Here is a 20494-nt window from a genome sequence, read left to right as displayed (position 1 = left end):
GGTTCAGTGTGGTAGAACATGATGAACAGGTCTCTCTTTCAGACACAGTTGTAGAAAATAAAAACAGTAAGGATTTATTATATAACAATTTGCTTAAGATGAACTATTGGTACTGGGAAAGCTGCTCCTTCTTAGGACCTTAAATCATAAACTACTTACAGTGTCAACTGTTCCTCTAGGTTCCCTCATATTAATATTTCCTTATAGAATCAGCTCTTTATATCCACAGATTTTTTTTTATCCACGGATTCATCCATCCACAGCTTGAAAATATTCAGAAAATATATAAATTCCAAAAAGCAAATCTTGATTTTATCATTTTATATAAGAGACACCATTTTACTATGTCATTACATTTAATGGGTGTTGAGAATCCACAGATTTTGGTATCCATGGGGAGTCTTGGAACCAAACCTGAAAGGACACCAAGAGCCCATTGCATTTCACTTGTACAGTGGTACCCCGGGTTACGAAATTAATTCGTTCCGCCGCCGCTTTCGTAACCCGGAAACTTTCGCTAGCCGAAAAGCCCATAGGCGCTAATAGCGAAAGCCGCGATTCCGTGTGAAATCGCGCCGAAAAGCACCAAATTTTTCTTCGTAACCCGAAATAACCTTCGTAACCCGGAAATGTTTTTTTCAATGGATTTTTTTCGTAACCCGGAAATTTCGTAAGGCGGCGCATTCGTATCCCGGGGTACCACTGTATTTTAACTTGCAAGTTTTACCTCAGAAAATTCTTGAGTCTTGTTCCAGGCCACTACTTTTGTACTTTATTTTTACTTGTTTTCTTCTTACTGTAGTTATCTCTTACTACAGCGTTTGCCGCAGAAATTGCTTTAATGAGTTCAGGGTTCCTGACAGCCTCTTTTCATTGGTGAAAAATGGACTTTGTCCTCTGACTGTACACAGCAAAGTACAGAGGCTCTTTTCACATTCTTGACATTTAAATGGTGTCTGATGTCTCCCCTGTATGAGTTAATTGATAAATAGCATTTTATCCCTTCTGAATTAAACTCTTTAGGTAACTCTTCTGAGAGAAACTCTTTCTACATTCCTGGTATTTAAATGGTTCCTCCCCTGTGTGACTGCTTGACGAAAAGTGAAGGAGACCTTATGACTGAACCCCTTTCCTCACTCCAAGCATTTAAAGGGTTTCTGACTTGCATGAGTTGTCTCATGACGTGAGAGGTTTGACTTCCGACTGAACATCTTTCCACACTGCAAGCATTTAAATCGTTTCTCCCCTGTATGCCCTAATTGATGGCGTTTGAAGTCTGTCTTCCAGCTGAACCCTGTTCCACATTGCAAGCACTGAAATGGTTTCTTTCCTGTGTGAACTGCTTGATGAGAAGTGAAACAGTCCTTCCGACTGAAACTTTTCCCACATTCCAAGCATTGAAACGGCTTCTTCCCTGTGTGAGTTAATTGATGAGAAGTAAAGTGGGCCTTCCGACTGAAACTTTTCCCACATTCCAAGCATTGAAACGGCTTCTTCCCTGTGTGAGTTAATTGATGAGAAGTAAAGTGGGCCTTCCGACTGAAACTTTTCCCACATTCCAAGCATTGAAACGGCTTCTCCCCTGTGTGAGTTAATTGATGAGAAGTAAAGTGGGCCTTCCGACTGAAACTTTTTCCGCATTCCAAGCATTCAAAGGGTTTCTCCCCTGTATGAGTTCTCTCATGACGTAGGAGGTTTGCCTTCTGACTGAACATCTTTCCACACTGCAAGCATTTAAACTGTTTCTCCCCTGTGTGAGTTAATTGATGACAAGCAAGGCTACTATTCTTACAGAAACTCTTTCCGCACGCCAAACATTGAAATGGTTTCTTCTCTGTGTGAGTGAACTGATGATTTGTGAAGCCTGACTTCCGACTGAACCTCTTTCCACATTCCAAGCACTGAAATGGTTTTTCCCCTGTGTGAATGAATTGATGACGAGCAAGGTGTTCCTTTCGACGGAATTTCTTTCCACATTCCAGGCATTTAAATGGTTTCTCTCTTCTGTGAACTGTATTATGTGGAATGAGCTGTATCTTCTTTCTGAAGCTCTTTCCACATTCCAGGCTCTTCAAAGGTTTCTTACCTTCACAGTAAGTCTGGTGTGTCTTCTGCCTTGGACTCTTTCTACACTCCAAACCTATTAATGACTCCTCCCCTGAGTGCAATCTTTGGTGTGACATAAACTGTGACCTACATTTGAAACTCTTGCCACATTTCCAATGTTTAAATGGTTTCCCAGTTATCTGAGAGGTTTTATGAGAAATCAGTTTTTTCCTATAACTACGCTCACCATCTTTATAAGTTTGCTCCCGTATGTGTGTCCTCCTGTGAACATTAAGGTTTGTTTTACAGCTGAAGCTTCTCCCACATACAAGACAAAGACACTCACTTCTTTTTTCATTCTCATTCACATCACCACCTGGAAATGAGAAAAACATGCAGTCAAAGCACAAGAGAGGACAAAAAATTTGAATTAAATGGACATTATTGTGAGCAGGCTACTGGAAAGACAAATGAGACTCCAAAGCTTCACCATTGACATTCCTGTGAAGCCTGTGGTAGAGACTGCCCAAACTAGAAACCTCTTTGAAGGAGCTCCTAATTGCTTGCATCCATCAAAACATGAATCCAGGAACTATCTTCTCTCTCACCTATGCTCAACTGGGCTTGCTGCCAGATATTCTACCTTAAAATAATGAGGAAGGGGAATAGCAATGTGTTGTACAGTTGCTACAGCAAATCCTCCATAAATAATGTCTATTATTATGGATGTTATGGATATAAGGGATGTTTGTGTTGGCTTAGTGGTTAAGACACCAATTCTGACAATTGGAAAACTGGAAGGTTGGCACGAAAACTGAGGCACAAATGCCGCATTATGGGGTGAATTCCCATCACTAGTCCTAGCTTCTGCCATCCTAGCAATTCAAATGCATGCAAATGCAAGTAGATAAATAGATGTCACTTTGGAGGGAAGGTAATAGGGTTTGGTGCAGTCATACTGGCCACATGACCACCAGAGTTGTAGCTGTGGTTTGTTTGGAGCAGCTGGAGTAACAGTAGTTGATATGGAGAGTTGGAGAGTAAGTGTGTGTAAATATTGTATTAAAATGTATATATTGCAACTGATGACAAAAGCCTCCAGAACTTTGGATGAATCAACTGCCTGTGAGTCGCCTCCTTGTGTATGTGAAAAATGGTCAGTGCACTGCCAATACCAATAGCTGAGTGTATTGGCTGCATCTGGGTGACTTGAACTCAACTGCACTGGGAGTTGGTTTTTCCCTTGCCAACACATTAATTAAAAGACAAACATTAATAACAGCTACCAACAACTTTACCAGCCCACTCCATCACCTTAAACAAGCTAATTTAATCTAGTATAAAGAGAAGGGAGTCTTACCCAGAGAGGCCACAATCTTCAAATTCTCCCCCATGACATCTCTATGCAGGGCCCTCTGATCTGGATCCAGAAAGTCCCACTCCTCCTCGCTGAAATACACAGCCACTTCCTCAAAGGTCACCTAAAAAAAAGATACCCATCAACCAAACATACTGAAGACCATCAGGAAAGAAAATGAAGTAGGTTAGGGCTGCTGAATACAATTTAATTTTTGGTGTAGCAGCACTCAAGAGTCACTGTAGTGAACAACTTTGACTAAATAAAAATGGAAAAGGAGTAGTTCTGCCTGGCCTGAAGAGAGAAACAGGGACCCAGGGCACCCAGCCTGACCCCTTCCTGGCCCTTCCAGAGAATTTGGCCCATACCTGATCCAGGTACACAGGTGTTCTCAGTGCATCAAAAGGAAGAGGGAAGCTGGGATCTATTGGCAATGGCTGTGTTTCGTTGCCTGGAGGGAAAGAAAAGGCTGAACTGTTCCTCTGCTTCTGACTAATGTAAGAAAAGTTAAATTTTGTTGATTCCTTGCTGGTTCCCATACTCCTCTACTTAGCCAAATTCTATTGTGCTGTGAGAGTCTCCTAAATTCATTCTAAAACTCCATATCCTTTATTCTTTAAGCAACTATTTGTTTGACTTGATCATTACCTAGTGATAACAAGATTAAAGGAGAGAGTCCATAAGAAGCCAGCTTATATTCTACTGCTTGTTTTCAGGGTGAGGAAAAATTATCTGCTAGGACTAATAGGGTTACACCAACTGGAATTGAATTTTTAGCCAATAATTTATCATCAGCTTCCAGGCCCACACTTGAATTAATGGAATTCCTATCTCAAGCTTTAACTGGGCATTTGATATACCTTTGGATGCAGCCAAAATTGATCAAAGGAATTTTGTTTGAACCATTTCCTAAAACACCTTCTTCATATAAATTAATATCTAAGCCACAAAGAGAATTTGGGCTAATGTTTTGGTCTCAAAAAGTTTTAAAGGTGCAGGTATTAATTGTCTTCTGCCAGAATTTTTTTTAATGGCATTCACTGACCTGAGGGTCATAATTCTGATGCATGTTCCTAATACATTTTCAGTGGAAGACCACCCCAAGATATTTAAATACATTGATCTAATTTATACCCTTCTACTTTCCAAAAGTACTACCTACAGAATTTTTGATTTATCAAAGTTAAGAACCAAGTGGTTTAGTCTACAGTAATAGTGTTGCAACATTTGCTCTTTTCAATCCAATCGGGATTTGTGAAATTAGAGCAGCATTGTCAGCATATAGGAGGATCAGAATTTTGTGCTGTGCTAGATTGGGTGCATGAGTATCCATGTTATGTAAGAGGTCCATGAATGAATTAATGTAAAGATAAAAAAGAGTGGGGGCAAGAATACAACCCTGTCACACTCCTCTTTGCACAGTTGAAGCAAAACATTTACTGCCTATGGATCCCTTCCCCACTTGGGCTCAGTAGAGCAAACATACAATCTATTTATTCCAACTCTATGATTCTATTTCAGGCACACTCAAGATGAGGAGACTAATCTGGGAAGCACCCACTGATTCTTTACCCATTATGGTGGTGCTTTTCTCATCTTCCTGTACCATCCACTTGCACTGGACTCTCTTTCCAGAGTCTGAAAGAGCCTTCTTTGCCACAGGAAAATCACCAGCCTCTTCTACAATGAGTCCCTTGGAGAGGAAAAATAGTAGCAAGGATCACAAAGAGAAAGATCAGGAAAGATAAAAGATCAGGAGGGTGTTTGGATTTTCTCTCCATGATGATTTCCAGAAAATATTGAGCAGTAGATTTGACTGGAGGCTTACAATATCTTTGAAATTCCTAGGATAAAACTCTTTCTCACCTGCTGCTTTTCCTGCTTCCTCTCCTCTGCCTGGCTTAGGAGGAAACCTTCGGCCAGAGCCACTGCCTGGGAACTGGTCTCTGCCCCACATTCCCTGACCCAGGCTGCCATCTCTGGGGGAAGGACAACAAGGAACTGCTCCAGGACCACCAGGTCCAGGATTTGAGCCTTGGTGTGTCTCTCTGGCTTCAGCCACTGATGGCAAAGAGTGTGGAGCTGACTCAAAACCTCTCGAGGCCCATCAACCTCCTTGTAGCAGAACTGCTTAAAATGCTCCTGCTGTAGCTCTGAATGGAACATATCTTCTGTCAGCCTCTTCTGCATGGTTTCTCTGCAGAATAATCCACTGCTCCCAGCTGGAAGACATGGAAGGCCTTTTCCTAACTCAGAGCAACCTAGACCTTGCTTTTCCATCTTTGACTGATGCTCCTAGACAGGTTCCGATACAGCCAAAGAGCTCTTCTCCCTCTTGCCAGATCTCCCCTCAAAGCAAAAAACTGGGGACATCATTCCTAGAAAGAAAAAATGTTTCATGAATGAGTTATGGTGAATGCTCTCTTGAAGTAGAGATGATTAATGCTCACTTTCACTCTAGATAATAAATAAAACTTTTATTTGTATCCTGCTTTTCTGTAACTAGACAATCAAAGCGGCTCACAACATATTAAAATCCACATTTACAACATTGTATCCAAAATCCCCCCCTTAAAACAGGATTAAACATGTTACAATTAAACTAGCTATTAAAACATAATAAAAAAGAAAGAAAGAAAATATGTACAGTATGACGTGGACAGATGGTGGGCTGATACATGATGTGGGGGGCAGTCATTCTGTGGCCGGGCACTTTTTATTCAGGAAAGGCCTGCCGGAAGAGATCCATCTTGACAGCTTTTTTAAAGCTGTCTAAGCTGGCAATTTGGCGGATCTCATCTGGCAGCAATTGCAGAGAAGGCCCTCTGGGAAGTAACAATTAGTCTGGTTTTTAAAGGCTGCAATAGATTCTTTGGAGATATTTGCTCCTTCTCTCCTCTATATAGCAGACCAACACAATGACTGAAGAAAAAGCTAGAGAAGGTGTCTTTTCCTTCTGGGTCACAGACTGAAACCTTATCCCTATCCAGCATTCATCCAATAGCTGTGTTGCTATCAACTCATTCTTCAGTCCCTCTGCTTCCCCATATGCATCTCTGCCAGGCCTGCCTTTAAAGTTCTTCATCATTTATTTATTCATTTATTCATAAATTGTGAGTGACCTATCAAATTCTATGGCTATGGGGGGGGGGGGGACATTTTTAATCATTATGCAAAGTTCAAAAGAATTGGGAGCATACTTATCAAATTTGCAGATGACACCAAATTAGGAGGAATAGCTAATACCCCAGAGGACAGGATCAAGATTCAAAATGACCTGAATAGACTAGAAAGCTGGGCCAAAGCTAACAAAATGAAATTCAACACGGAGAAATGTAAGGTATTGCACTTGGGGCGGAAAAATAAAATGCACAGATATAGGATGGGTGATACCTGGCTGAATGAAACTACGTGTGAAAGGGATCTAGGAGTCCAAGTAGACCACAAGTTGAACATGAGTGAACAGTGTGATGCGGCAGCTAAAAAGGCCAATGCTATTTTAGGCTGCATCAATAAAAGTATAGTGTCTAGATCAGGGGTAGGCAACCCTTTTGAGCCGGGGGCCGGGTTGCTGTCCCTCAGGCGACTGGGGGGCCGAAGCTGGGGGTGGAGCTTCAACCCTCCAGGGCGGGGCTGCATGCCGGGGGGTGGAGCTTCCACCCTCCAGGGGAGGGGCCACATGCCGGGGGCGGAGCTTCCACCCTCTGGGGGCCAGGCCTCTGCATCTTTGCTGGCCCCTGACGGGGCCCCAGGCCCCATAAGAGACCGGCAAAAAAGCTGGTGGGGGCCGCCAGTGCAGGAGGGCCCCCTGGAGGGCCCCAGCGACGGCACCGGGCCTCCCAGAGGCCACCTGCCACCGTCAGAGCCCTCATGGAGGGCCCCAGAGACGGCAGCGGGCCCCCCAGAGGCCCCCTGGCGCCCTCGGAGCCCTCCTGGAGGGCCCCAGAGAGGGCAGCAGGCCTCCCAGAAGCCCGCCGCCACTGCCGCTGCGGCCGCCCATCACCGCTTTTCACCGCTCTGGGCGCCGCCATTTTGGGCGAAAAAATGGCGGCACCCATAGCCCCAGAGGCCGCTATGGCCGCCACCATTTTGCCGCCCAAAATGGCTGCGCCCAGAGCGGCGAAAAGCCGTGACGTGCGGTTGCGGCGGCGGCAGCGGCGGCAGCATCAGCAGCTAGGGGCCAGGCGGCAAGCCTCCGCAGGCCGCATTCGGCCCGCAGGCCGGAAGTTACCAATCCCTGGTCTAGATCAAGAGGAGTAATAGTGCCACTGTATTCTGCTTTGGTCAGGCCCCACCTAGAATATTGTGTCCAGTTCTGGGCGCCACAATTCAGAAAGGGCATTGAGAAACTGGATCGTGTCCAAAGGAGGGTGACAAAAATGGTGAAGGGTCTGGAAACCATGCCCTATGAGGAACGACTTAGGGAGCTGGGGATGTTTAGCCTGGAGAAAAGAAGGTTAAGAGGTGATATGATAGCCCTGTTTAAATATGTGAAAGGATGTCATGTTGAAGAGGGAGCAAGCTTGTTTTCTGCTGCTCCAGAGAACAGGACCCGGAACAATGGATGCAAGCTACAGGAAAAGAGATTGCACCTCAACATTAGGAGGAACTTCCTGACAGTAAGGGCTGTTCGACAGTGGAATGCACTTCCTCAGAAGGTGATAGAGTCTCCTTCCTTGGAGGTCTTTAAACAGAGGCTGGATGGCCATCTGTCAGGGATGCTTTGATTTGGATTTCCTGCATGGCAGGGGGTTGGACTGGATGGCCCTAGTGGTCTCTTCCAACTCTACGATTCTATGATTCTATTAAAAGAGGGCGACTTAAATGGCGAAGGGTCTGGAAACTATGCCCTATGGGAAATGACTGAGGGAACTAGGTATATTTAGTCTAGAGACGAGATTGTTAAGAGGTAATATGATAGCCCTGTTTAGATATTTGAAGGGATGTCACATTGAGAGTGGACCAAGCTTGTTTTCTGCTGCTCCAGAGAACAGGACCCAGAATAATGGATGCAAGCTACAGGCAAAGAGATTCCCCCTCAACATTATGAGGATTTTACTGACAGTAAGAGCTGTTTGATAGAGGAACACACTCCCTTGGATGGTGAAGGAGTCTCCTTCTTTGGAGGTCTTTAAACAGAGGCTGGATAGCCATCATTCGGGTAGGGTTTGATTGTGAGTTCCTACATGGCAGGGATAGGAATGCATGGCCCTTGTGGTCTCTTCCAATGCTATGATTCTATAATTCTATGTGATATGATAGCCCTGTATTGAAGGGTTGTTATATTGAGGATGGAGCAAGCTTGTTTTCTGTTGCTCCAGAGACTAGGGCACGGAGCAACTGATGCAAAGTACAAGAAAAGAGATTCCACCTTGACATTAAGAAGAACTTCCTGAAGGTAAGAAATGTTTGATAGTGGAACACATTGCCTTGGAAGGTGGAGGAGTCTCTTTTTTTGAAGATTTTTAAACAGAGGTTGGATGGCCATCTGTCGGGGGTGCCTTGACTGTGAGCTCCTGCATGGCAGAACGGGGTTGGATTTCTTGGGATTTCTTCCAACCATGATTCTATGAATGAGACACAAGGCAGCTTACAACATATTTTAAAACAATATACTGTAGGTTAAAAATATGCAAAAGCATCATCAAAAGTATAAATGAAAATAAAAAGCAAACAATATAAAATCATAAAACTCTAAAAACATTAATATTCTTGATCTTAATGTTGGACAAGGCCTGCTTTGTCTCTTGCTAATGATGATACTTCTTTCTGATACTGAAACCTTGCTTCCTTCCGACCAAAGCTCATGGGCTCTGGATACCTGAGCACCATTTGCCCATTAGCTAAAGCAGAAGAGTTTGCTCTCAACAAAGACCTGGCCTTCTTCTCTGCCTTTCCTAAGCAGAGATGCCCAGCCAATGCCCAGACCTCCCACTGTATTTAACAGCAGCATGTCTTCTTCTGTGCTCTTCCCAAGGAATGGATGGCAGCCTCATGCTGGGTCCGAGGGAAAGAGGAGGAAGGGTCCCCCCATAGAGCTGGAAAGGGCCCCATAGAGCCCCCAAAGTCCTTCCCTCTCCATGAGGGACTCTTCCTCCTCCTCCTCTGATCCTGAACTGATCCTGTGGAAAAGGAGGAGGGCTGGGATGGCACCCTTCAGGCCTTCTGCTCAGTCTCTCCACAGAAGATCTTTCAAAGGGGAGGCAGGGCAGTCTCTCCCATTTTCCATTTATTCATAAAATGTTATTGACCTATCAAACTCTGTGGCTGTAGGGAAAAAGCAATGTTCCTTTTTAGTTTGTAACATGCCTTTCTCTGGATAATAGGCCTCCTGGCAACTAATAACACATTTAAAACAATCCAAATCAAACATTCAATTCCCATTCCTTAGTGTGTGTGTGTGTGTGTGTGTGTGTGTATATATATATATATATATATATATATATATATATATAGAGAGAGAGAGAGAGAGAGAGAGAGAGAAGGACTTCCCAGCAGAGAAGAGATCTTTAACCCAAGAGTCCTGCCTCCTTCCCAGAAGACAAAAGGCATCCATCTCCTCAGAGAGAGAGGTTTGAACCCAGGAACACTGGCTTTAGGCACTTTGCTTTCACTCTTTAGCTGAACAATGTAATATTCAAAGCAGAAGGAGAGGAAGGAAGGAAGGAGTGAGAGAGAGAGAAAGAAAGTGGAAGGAGGGAGAGAGAGAGAAAGAAAGAAAAAAGAAAGAAACAGGTGAAGAACAAGCAGATTTACCACTTAAAGAGGCTCAGGAGATGCCTCAAGCGCAGCCAGGCTTCTTCTTCTCTCTCCAGGAGGCTCCCCTTCCCTTCCCTCCTGGGCTCCCAAGGGCTGATCCAAGAAGATTCGCACTCAGGACCGGAAGAGGAGGAGAGCTGGAAACCCTTCCTCCTCCTCCTCAGTTGTCTTTTTCCTCTCTAGGAATGCATTTCCTTCTTTTTAACCCTTGGGAAGCCAAAGAGCTCCATCTTACTCTGGGGATCCAGAATCTCTCATCCTTGTTTGTTTAATTTTAAAACTTTTATTCAGTTTTCAGTAGCCCTAAGAGAACAAAGCCACTGACACAAACACACCATTGAAAATGGTCCCTCCTCCTCCTCTGTCCAGCTGGAGACCTTTTAGCAGCATCAGCCTTGAAGGTGGCCAAGGAGGGATGGAGGAATGCAAGCTTTCCAGGTGAAGCTGCAGCATCAGCCTCTCTGCAGGAAGCAAAACCAAAAAGCTGGAGCTGGGAAAGGAGGAGAGTTTGCTCTGGGTGACTCTTCCATGGCTGAATGTGTGGAAAGACAATGGCAGCTCCCTCCAGAACCCCTGACTAGTAGAGCATGTGTGAAGGGCAAAACAGAGGCTGCATCCACACTGCTGAAATAATCCAGTTTGACACCACTTTAACTGCCAAGGCTCAGAGCTAAGGGATTCTGAGATCTGTAGTTTTGTGAGACTTCTCTGTCAGAGAGCTCTGATGCCACAACTACAGTTCCCAGAATTCCATACCATTGAGCCATGGCAATTAAAGCAGTGTCAAACTGAATTATTTCTGCAGTGTGGATGCAGAATAAGAACAGCAGCAGTTGGTCAAAAGGCAGACCTGTAACTAACATCATTGGAACATTCTTTTACCAATCTGATTTTAACACCTTTGCCACAAAATGTATCACTGGTTTTTGATTTTGGGAGTTATTGTGCATTGCTAAATGGCCAACATAGCTACCCCTAGATATGTCCCTTTGCCTTATTACCCTCAAGATCCCTCCTTGGATCTGGTTTTCTGGCATCAAAACTAAGTAGCTGTGTTGCTCAGTGGGTTCAGTGTAGTAAAGCGGGATGAAAAGGTCTCTCTCTTTCAGTTCTTGAATGAAAACAGTCAGACACAGTTCTAGAAAATAAAAGCAGTAAGGATTTATTATACAACAATCAGGTTAAACAATAACTTCTACTACTGGGAAAGTTGAACCTTCTTAGATCCTAAATCATAAGCTATTGCCTTTTCAATATAATTTCTGTATTAATAAAGTCATGTTTCAAATCAAGGTCCAGATCCAAACTGATCTTGGAATCTAAGCAGGGTCAGCTCTGGTTAGCACTTGGATGGGACGCTGCCAGCAAATACCAGGAGCTGAAGGTTATATTTCAGAGGAAGGAACTAGCAAACCATCTTTACATATTCCTTCCTAATAAATTCCTAGGAAATTCATGGAGTTGTTGTAAGTCAAAAAGTGAGTTCAAGGCACATACATTCACACACAAGGTGGGTTTTCACTGAGACTCCCTCAAGGCTACTACTTTGTCATCCATTTGGTGACTCTGCCTCTTTAAAGATATAAATCTGAGGTTCAGGTAACTACCATTCCATATTGTAAAGGTCTTGGGGTTGCCTTGTCAACTGTTCCTATGTTTCCCTCATATCAATATTTCCTTCAATTTAACATGTAGTTTAACTTGCCATTTTTACCTCACAAAATGCTTGAGTTTTGTTCCTAGCCCCTTCTTTTGAACTTTATTTTTGCCTGTTTTCTAGTTACTGTGGCAATCTCTTACTACAACGTTTACTTCAGAAATTGCCTAATGAGTTCAGGGTTCCTTCCAGACTCTTTTCATGGATGGAAAGTGAACTTTGTCTTCTGACTGAAATTTCCCACAGCAAGGCACCGAAACCCTTTTTACATTCTTGACTTTTAATGGTGTCTTCCCTGTAAGAGTCAATGGATAAACAGCAATTCTCTTTTCTGAATAAACTTATTTCCACACTCCTAGCATTTATATAGTTTCTTCCCTTTGTGATGTAATTGATGACGGTTAAGGCTCCTCTTCTGACTGAAACTCTTTCCACATTCCTGGCATTTAAATGGTTTCTCCTCCATGTGAATTACTTGATGAGAAGAAAGCTGATCCTTTTCATTGAATTTCTTTCCACATTCCAGGCATTTAAAGGGTCTCTCCCCTGTATGAGTTGTCTCATGACGAACAAGGTTACTCTTTCGATTGAACCTCTTTCCACACTCCAAGCACTGAAATGGTTTCTCCCTTGTGTGAGTTAATTCATGACGAACAAGGTTACTCTTTCGATTGAACCTCATTCCACACTGCAAGCACTGTAGTGGTTTCTCCCTTGTGTGAGTTAATTCATGATGAGTTAAGCAGGACATCTGAGTGAATTTCTTTCCACATTCCAGGCATTTAAAGGGTCTTTCCCCTGTATGAGTTGTCTCATGACGTGAGAGGTTACTCTTTCGATTGAACCTCATTCCACACTGCAAGCACTGATATGGTTTCTCCCTTGTGTGAGTTAATTCATGACGAGTTAAGCATGACTTCTGACTGAATTTCTTTCCACATTCCAGGCATTTCAATCGCTTCTCTCCTGGGTGAGTTGATGAAGGAATGAGGTTTAATTTCTCGCTGAAGCTCTTTTCACATTTGCCATCTGTATGCGTCGTCTCATGACATGAGAGGTTTGCCTTCTGACTGAACATCTTTTCATATTGGAAGCACTGAAACGGTTTCTCCCCTGTATGCGTTGTCTTGTGACGTGAGAGGTCAGCCTTCTGACTAAATGTCTTTCCACACTCCAAGCATTTAAATATTTTCTCCCCTGAATGATCTAACTGATGATGACCAAGGGTACTCTTTTGACTGAAACTCTTTCCACATTCATGGCATTTAAAGGGTTTCTCCCCTGTAAGACTTAATTGATGACGAGTTAAGTATGACTTCTGATGGAACCGCTTTCCATATTGCAAGCAAGGAAACGGCTTGTCTCCTGTGTGAGTTTCTTGATGATGAATAAGGCTTGTCCTTGAATTGAAGTTCTTTCCACACTTCAAGCATTTAAATGACTTCTCTCCTGCATTAATTGCTTGATCATGAATGAAGCTTATATCCCCACCAAACTGCTTTCCATATTCTAAGCATTTCAAAAGTTTCTTCCCTGTATGTCCTGCTTCATAGTTAAACTGGTGTATCTTCTGCTTTGGGTTCTTGCTACACTCCAAACCTATTAATGATTTCTCCCCTGAGTGCTGTCTTTGGTGTGACATAAAGTGTGACCTACACCTGAAACTTTTGCCACATTTACAACATTTAAATGGTTTCTCTGTTGTTTGAGACGTTTCATGGGAAATAAGGTTTTTCTTATAACTACTCTCTCCATCTTTAAAAGATTGTTCTCCTATGTGTGTTCTCATGTGAAGATTAAGGTTCGATTTACAACTGAAGCTTCTCCCACAAACAAGACAATGACATTTACTTCCGTCTGCATTCCCATTTATATCATTACCTGGAAATGAGAAAAATATGTGGTCAAAGTACAAGAGAGGTTAAAAATCCAAAATAAAATGACTGCCTAACACACATTATTGTGAGTGGGCTACTGGAAAGACAAATGAGACCCCAGAGCTTCTCCATTTACATTCCTGGGATGCCTGTGGCAGAGACTGACCAAAGTAGAAAGCTCCTTGAAGGAGCTCCTAGTTGCTTGCATCCATCAAAACATGAACCCAGGAACTATTCTCTCTTTCAACTGGTTTGCTGCACTGTGTTTCACAGAGGCCACAGCAAATCCTCCATAAACAAAATCTGTTATTGTTAGTATTTTATTTTCTATCCTGCCTTTCACTAAAACTGTGTCTTTATAAAGGTTACTCTGTTCTGCATTGGTCACCCCTCATATGAAGTACTGCATCTAGTTTTGGGAGTAGCATGAGAAGAAGGGAATACGAACGTTGGTACTTACCCGTGATACGTTCATTTCCAGCAGACAAGGGTCCTAGCATCCTGTATTCTGGGTTTAGCTCCTCCTATTTGCTCCTGTAGGCAGGGACAATAAACAAAAGACCGTCCCCTATATAGGGAGGGGCTAGCCCCCCTGAGCCTCAGTCAATAACAAGCCAAGCGAGTAGTAAGGTAAATCAAGGAACTGAACTTTAGTAACCTCAGCCAAGGGTTAACTAGAACACCTTAGAAAAAACTAGTCCAAGAACAAACAAGAACTCAGAAAAACCAATCCAGCAACAAGAAGAAGAACAAGGCAGGTCCACCAACAGGCAGGCAGGGTCGGAGGCCTCAGGCAGCACCCAGGTGGGCAGGATGCTAGGACCCTTGTCTGCTGGAAATGATCGTATCACGGGTAAGTACCAACGTTCATTTTCCCAGCAGACAGGGTCCTAACCTCCTGTATTCTGGGATTTACAAAAGCCCTCTCGAACTGGGAGGGAGGTGCTGCTAGGAGACTGTGGCCCCTGACACAATCTGTTGGAGGACCCTCCTTGCAAATGATGCCTCAGCGGACTGAGATACGTCCAGTTTGTACTGTCTTATGAAGGTCGAAGGCAACTTCCATGTGGCTGCCCTGTAAATGTCTGACAGAGAGGCGCTAGTGGCCAGGGCCGCAGAGGTAGATGCACTCCTGGATGAGTGAGCCATCACCCCCTCAGGTGGAGCGACATCAAGAGTTCGGTAGCTCTCTTAAATACTAGACCTGACCCACCTATTCAGAGTTTTTTTTTTAAAGGATACATACAAGACATAAAGTTAATTCTAGTATCACATAAACTATATATTGAGATCATAATCATGATGCATTATCAAACATAAATACTTCTCCAATTACTAACGTGTTTTCTATGTACCTTATGATTTTTCCCCCTTTTATTACATCCCAAATCCCCTTACCCTTTTTCCCTTCCATCCCTCCCACCCTTGAACAATTAGTTTTTTCTTGACTTGTTTCTCGAGCAATATTATAATTGCATTCTTACTACTAGTGGTCGTTACCGACTTTGGTTGATATTGGTTTGTGATTTGTTATTGGTATGTTATATCATACCTCTTACATCTCTTACTATAGTACTTGGAGTTACTGTTTATAGTTGAAACATATAGAAAATCATACTTAGAGAACAAGAAAGGTCGCATACATAAATAAAATTTTTGTTGTTATTTAAAGCCTACAGATATTTTTGCATTTATTGTTACTGTGAGGTATAGAGGGCTGCTAATTCCAGATATCATATCCAAATTTTGTTGAGGCAGATACCTTGCACCCCAAAAAGCCTGGGAGAAAGGAAACAACCCTAAGGTTGAAGTCCTCTTGATGTAGATTTTGAGGGCTCTGCACACATCCAATGTGTGCCAGGTCTTTTCCAAGTCCTTCTTAGGATCGGGGCAGAATGAAGGCAGGAGAATGTCCTGTGACACCTGAAAGGCTGAGTTGACCCTAGGCACGAAGGTAGGATCTGGACGAAGGCACACTAAGACCGGCCTAAAAATATACAAGTCCTTACGTACCGACAGGGCCCCAGCTCTGACACCTGTCTGGCAGAGGTAATGGCCGCGAGGAAGATGACCTTGAGGGAGAAGTGTCTGAGGAAGGCCTCCCGAAGGGACTTACTCAGCCCAACCATCAGCGCCTTTAAGACCATGTTCACACCCCAAGTTGGAAAACGATGTCTGGTGGGCTGGCCCTGTTGGAAACTCCCCTCAACAGCCTATTAATGTGAGGATGGCCGCCATTTTAGCTGCTCTCGTATGGAGCATAACCAACGTGATGGCAGACACCTGCCTTATAACCATGTTGGGTCAAGTCCTTAATGTCATCTTGGATGGACTATAGCAGGTCAGCCACTGAAAACCTGAAGCAGTTGATGAGAACTTGTCTAAGCAGTGGATTATGTGATCAATCAGAATAGAACCTGATCTAATCTGGACCTATGGCAGCTTCCAGCCTATCACTGATCACCTTGTCAACTGGTTATAGCAATGAAGGTGATATTAAGGTGATTTAATTTGTAGTAATTAAGACTTACCACTCTGAAAGAGGAATGTTAATGTCTGACCTCCAATTAAAATTTCAAAACAATGTGCAGTTCTTTACTGGAACATCTGTGAACCTGTGTAAAATAAGACTAATCCCATGGTTAGGCAAAGAAGACACTGGATTAACCTTTATCTCACAGACATTGGTGAGTCCATACAGAAGCATAGATGACCTCTGTGTTAACAGGGCCTGTGGTCAGAATTAAGTCTGATTTCATCTGAGGCTGAACTTGTCTAGAGGCTTCAAAAATCACCCCAACTCCATGCAGCAGACTATCATCAACCTGTATGAAGGCTGAGGGGTCTCCCGGCTGAATGAACTGCTGATTAAGGAGTCACGAAAAGGGAACAGAGGGCTTGACAAGGATAGCCCTCTGGTATCGAATTTTGAGGAGAGAATTTTCTCCATGAAAAGGATCTGACAAAGGAACACAAACCTAAATTTTAAATAGTATAGTGGGCCCTCGATATGTACTGGCGTTGAATTCAGGACTTTGCATGGATACCAGATCCATGGAAGTTGAAGTCACAGAAAATATGCTAGCAGAAAAACAAGGCATAGGCACTAGGAAGTACATTTTCCCAGCCTCAGAAGGCAGTGGACAATGGTGTTGTTTGGGCCAGACCTTGGCATGAAACCCAGTCAGGGATAAGACACCCACACAGCAGTTAACCTTATAACAATAAAATCATAGAATCATGGAGTTGGATGAGACCACAAGGGCCATCAAGTCCATCCCCCTGCCATGCAGGAAATCACAATCAAAGCATGCCTAACAATATGCAAAGGAATTTGTAGCACCCTGAGACCACTAAAAGAAAAAGATTGGCAGCATGAACCTTCATGGCCTTGAGCCCAACTCATCATATGCATGATAGACCTTGTTACAATAGGTCTTCCAAGCCAGGCAGCAGCTGAATGGCAAGTCCATCAGCAGGCATTCTTATTTAAAATGTAACTATCTAGCCAAGGTAAGAGGTAATTGTGATCTTTGTGGCAGACTCTTCAGGGCTCTGCAGGATGTCTGAATGGGATTTGAAGCAACCCCTTAGCAGAAAACCCTGATTATATTGTTTTAAAACACTCATGGAGGAAGGGGGGGAGTCTCTTCCCCATGGAGAGGAGGCTGTTTGTCTGTTTGTTTTGAAAAGAATTTTTCTTAACCCCCTGAATTAGTGAGGGAGAGCCTTCTCATAGAAGAAACTGTATTTTTTTCCTTCCCTTTAACAGACATCTCTCCAAGAAAGAAGGGAAGGCAAGGGAAGCCACCTCTCCTGAGGCTAGCTGACTGAGGTTCCCTGTGTTTTATAACAGGAACATAACCCTTATGACAATAAAGTGGAGCTTGGTTGGTCACCTTAATCCAATATATCTATCACATCATATGAGTTGTTTTTACCAAAGATCCTCAATGCATGTAAGCATTAGAGGCCTGCTGAGTGACCAGAGGCCTTCTCCTTGCTTGAGTCACCCTGTTTATTAGCATTTAAATGAATCTATATTGTTAAAGCTTATGCTCTCAATGAGAAGTGCTATGGCTGAAAACAAAGGAGGTAGAAGCATGTGCTCATCTTATGTCTTAGGCTGTTCCAGCAAAGGCAAAAAGGCTCTGGCCCTAATGGAGACAGAGATGGAGGCCCATGAAGAAGGAAGAAAAATCATCATGTTGGCTTATGGCTAGCCCCTTCCCTTGTTGATTTAGTTTCCAAGCATCTTCTCTGGCCTGGAAAAAGGAGAGGGGGTAAGCAGAAACAGCACAACTCAAACTTCATGGGTTAACAGTAATAAAATGAACACCAGCAAAAGTTAACCAGTATCCCTTGTAAATCTGAACCCCCCAGACCTGTTGCTCTGGGGGCTCTCCCCTCCTTTATTTGTCCCATCAAGGGAGGCTGCCTGGGCAGTAGCCTCTTCCAGGCACTGAGGAAACTGCTCCTGGGTTAGCAGTGCCCAAAGACCATTGGTAATCATGGGTAGATAGCTGTATATGGCCTGTAGTGTAGCCCTGATATTCACAGGGCATTTTGTTTTATTTATGTTTGAAACAGCCCCAACATCAAGCTGGGGTTTACAAGCTTAGCCCTTATTATCTCAGGCAGGCTTTATAGTAACCTGGCTGCATTATAGAACTGACATGGCCCGCAACTCCCTGCCCACTTGCATAGGTAGCTGGGAAGGATAGAGGGGCTGCTGTAGGACATGGCCCCCCATTTACCTGAGGTATGTCTGTATCCTGAGAAAGGATAATCTCTGATGGAAAGGAGAGGCCAAGCGCTCAAGCTGTTCTCTCAAGAGTGCCACAGTTTGGGGCAGCCAAACACAATTGGGGGTGAAGGGAACTCTCCACCCATGATATCCACAAGTGGTTACCCCTTTTTGTTGTTGTAATTTTTTGGGAGGGAACACAGGAGGATTTGTATCCATGTGCTCTCTCATAGTATCCTTGGGTTGGAATAAACCCCAAGGGTCATCCAGTCCAACCCCATTCTGCCATGCAGGAACTCTCAATCAAAGCATAACCGATAGATGGCCCTCCAGCCTCTGTTTAGAAGTAGGTGTCAGAGGCCATGCTCTCTCTGGGGAGGACATGAAGCCACGTTGTGCTTTTTTGTGGGGTGCTCTGTGGCAGCCAAAAAGACCATTATAGAGTTGGAAGCTTCAACTCCTGCTGGGCCAAGTCCAGCTTCCTTTACAGCCATGCGGCTGTACAACATAAAGGAAGAAAAGGACTGAAGTGGCAGTAGTGAAGAAGCTGCAGAGCAACAGCAAACTCATCCCAATGGGTCTCTCTCTGAAGCCAGCTCCCTCTGTTGAGCTGGCAGACCCTGAGCTAGGGAAGACTGAGCTAAGGATGACCCTTAGCCAGTGCTCTTGGGGTCCTCTGCCATAGCCACCACCAAAGAAAGGGGGAAAGGCAGGAGAGAGGAGAAGGGAAGGCCAAGAAAACTCTCAAACCGCTTTCGGAGAAGGAAAAACCTTGCTGTCTCGAAGAGACACATCCTGCTAGCAGCATAGGCAGGAACAAGACTGAGGCCCAGGGGGGCTAGCTCCTCCCTATATAGGGGCCGGTCTTTTGTTTATTGTCCCTGCCTACAGGAGCAAATAGGAGGAGCTAAATCCAGAATACAGGAGGTTAGGACCATGTCTGCTGGGAAACTTACCCAAGGAAGCCACCATCTCCAAATTCTCCTCCATGACTTCCGTATGCAAGGCCCTTTGGTCTGGATCCAGAAAGCACCACTCCTCCTCACTGAAATACACAGCCACCTCCTCAAAGCTCACCTAAATAAAAAAGATCCCCATCAACCCAACATACTGAACTCAATTGGGAAAGAAAATGAAGTAGCTTAGGGCTGCTGAATGCAATTAATCTTTAGTGTAATGGCACTCAGTCACTTTAATGAACAAATCTGACTCAATAAAGGAAAGGGAGTGGTTCTGCCTGGCCCAGAAAGACAAGCAGAGAACCAGGGAACCCAGCCTGGTTCCTTCTTGGTCCTCCAGGGAATGTGATCCCTACCTGATCCAGGGTCACAGAAGCTGGTCTCCAACTGTGAAAAGGAAGAGAGGAGCTGGGATCTATTGGCCATGGCTGTGTTTCGTTGCCTGGAGGGAAACAAAAGGCAAAACTGTTCCTCTGCTTCTGACTGATGTATTTTTCTACTCACCCAAACAAGGACAATTAGGCAGATAGTTTTTAGAGACTCAGAACGACCAAGAGGTTGACCGGAGAACAAGACATGATTACCGTTTATTATTATCCTTTGTTTATATAGTGCCATCATTACAAATGGCATTTTACAACTAAAAGAACAGGAAAACAATTGTAAACAAAAATTATGGAAACATAATTATAGAAAGACTTCAGAAATATATGACAAGGAAGACTGACTCCCAAAGAAGCTTCTCAGGGAAGCTCTTCAGAAGGGCAAAATATCACTAAAGATTCACTGGCTTTTTCTGGGCATGAATGTTCAACTGGAGGTGAAGAAGTTTCTGTGACTCTAGAGGTTCATAAGAAATACAGTGTAAGTATTTTCCACACAGAAAACAAGTAAAAGCTGAGGACTGCAAAGCCATAAACCTTCAGAAACAGCACTTTAGCTGCCCTTATATCTTTGCCAAGAGATACCCAATAATAATAATAATAATAATAATAATAATAATAATAATAATATTTATTTATATCCCGCCTCTTCCGCTTTGAGAATTGAGGCGGGTAACAGCAAAGTGAATACAATATACAACAATAAAAA

General features: G+C 43.6%; 2 protein-coding genes across 4 annotated transcripts in view; both read right to left on the bottom strand.

Moving 5' to 3' along the window:
• Positions 1-98: 98 nt before the first annotated feature.
• On the bottom strand, positions 99-10278 carry LOC149320539 (uncharacterized). 3 transcript variants are annotated; one of them, XM_089504377.1, is made up of 6 exons: positions 10160-10278; positions 5270-5781; positions 4976-5096; positions 3772-3854; positions 3407-3527; positions 99-2422 (listed from the first exon to the last, which is right to left on the bottom strand). In XM_089504377.1, exons 2-6 carry the CDS (start codon positions 5681-5683, stop codon positions 1134-1136), a joined length of 2028 nt encoding a protein of 675 aa, XP_089360503.1. In that variant the 5' UTR covers positions 5684-5781; positions 10160-10278; the 3' UTR covers positions 99-1133. The 3 variants fall into 3 exon arrangements, with proteins under 3 accessions (XP_089360503.1, XP_089360508.1, XP_089360515.1); XM_089504382.1 differs by lacking the exon at positions 10160-10278 and having other exon boundaries at positions 5270-5795; XM_089504389.1 differs by lacking the exons at positions 3772-3854; positions 4976-5096.
• Positions 8085-20494, bottom strand: part of LOC149320536 (zinc finger protein 202-like) — a 68633-nt gene continuing 56223 nt past the window's right edge. Inside the window, exons 5-7 of the mRNA XM_089503731.1 lie at positions 19400-19520; positions 11164-11300; positions 8085-8970 (exon numbers count right to left, since the gene is read on the bottom strand). Coding sequence (XP_089359857.1) covers positions 8869-8970; positions 11164-11300; positions 19400-19520 — 360 coding nt within the window. The 3' untranslated portion in view covers positions 8085-8868. The remainder of the gene's footprint in view (positions 8971-11163; positions 11301-19399; positions 19521-20494) is intronic.

The sequence above is a fragment of the Sceloporus occidentalis genome, unplaced genomic scaffold, assembly GCF_023333645.1.
Source record: "Sceloporus occidentalis isolate IW3139 unplaced genomic scaffold, rSceOcc1.0.p SCAF_1, whole genome shotgun sequence".
Lineage (NCBI taxonomy): Eukaryota > Metazoa > Chordata > Lepidosauria > Squamata > Phrynosomatidae > Sceloporus > Sceloporus occidentalis.
This window is presented reverse-complemented; position numbering and strand designations above follow the sequence as displayed.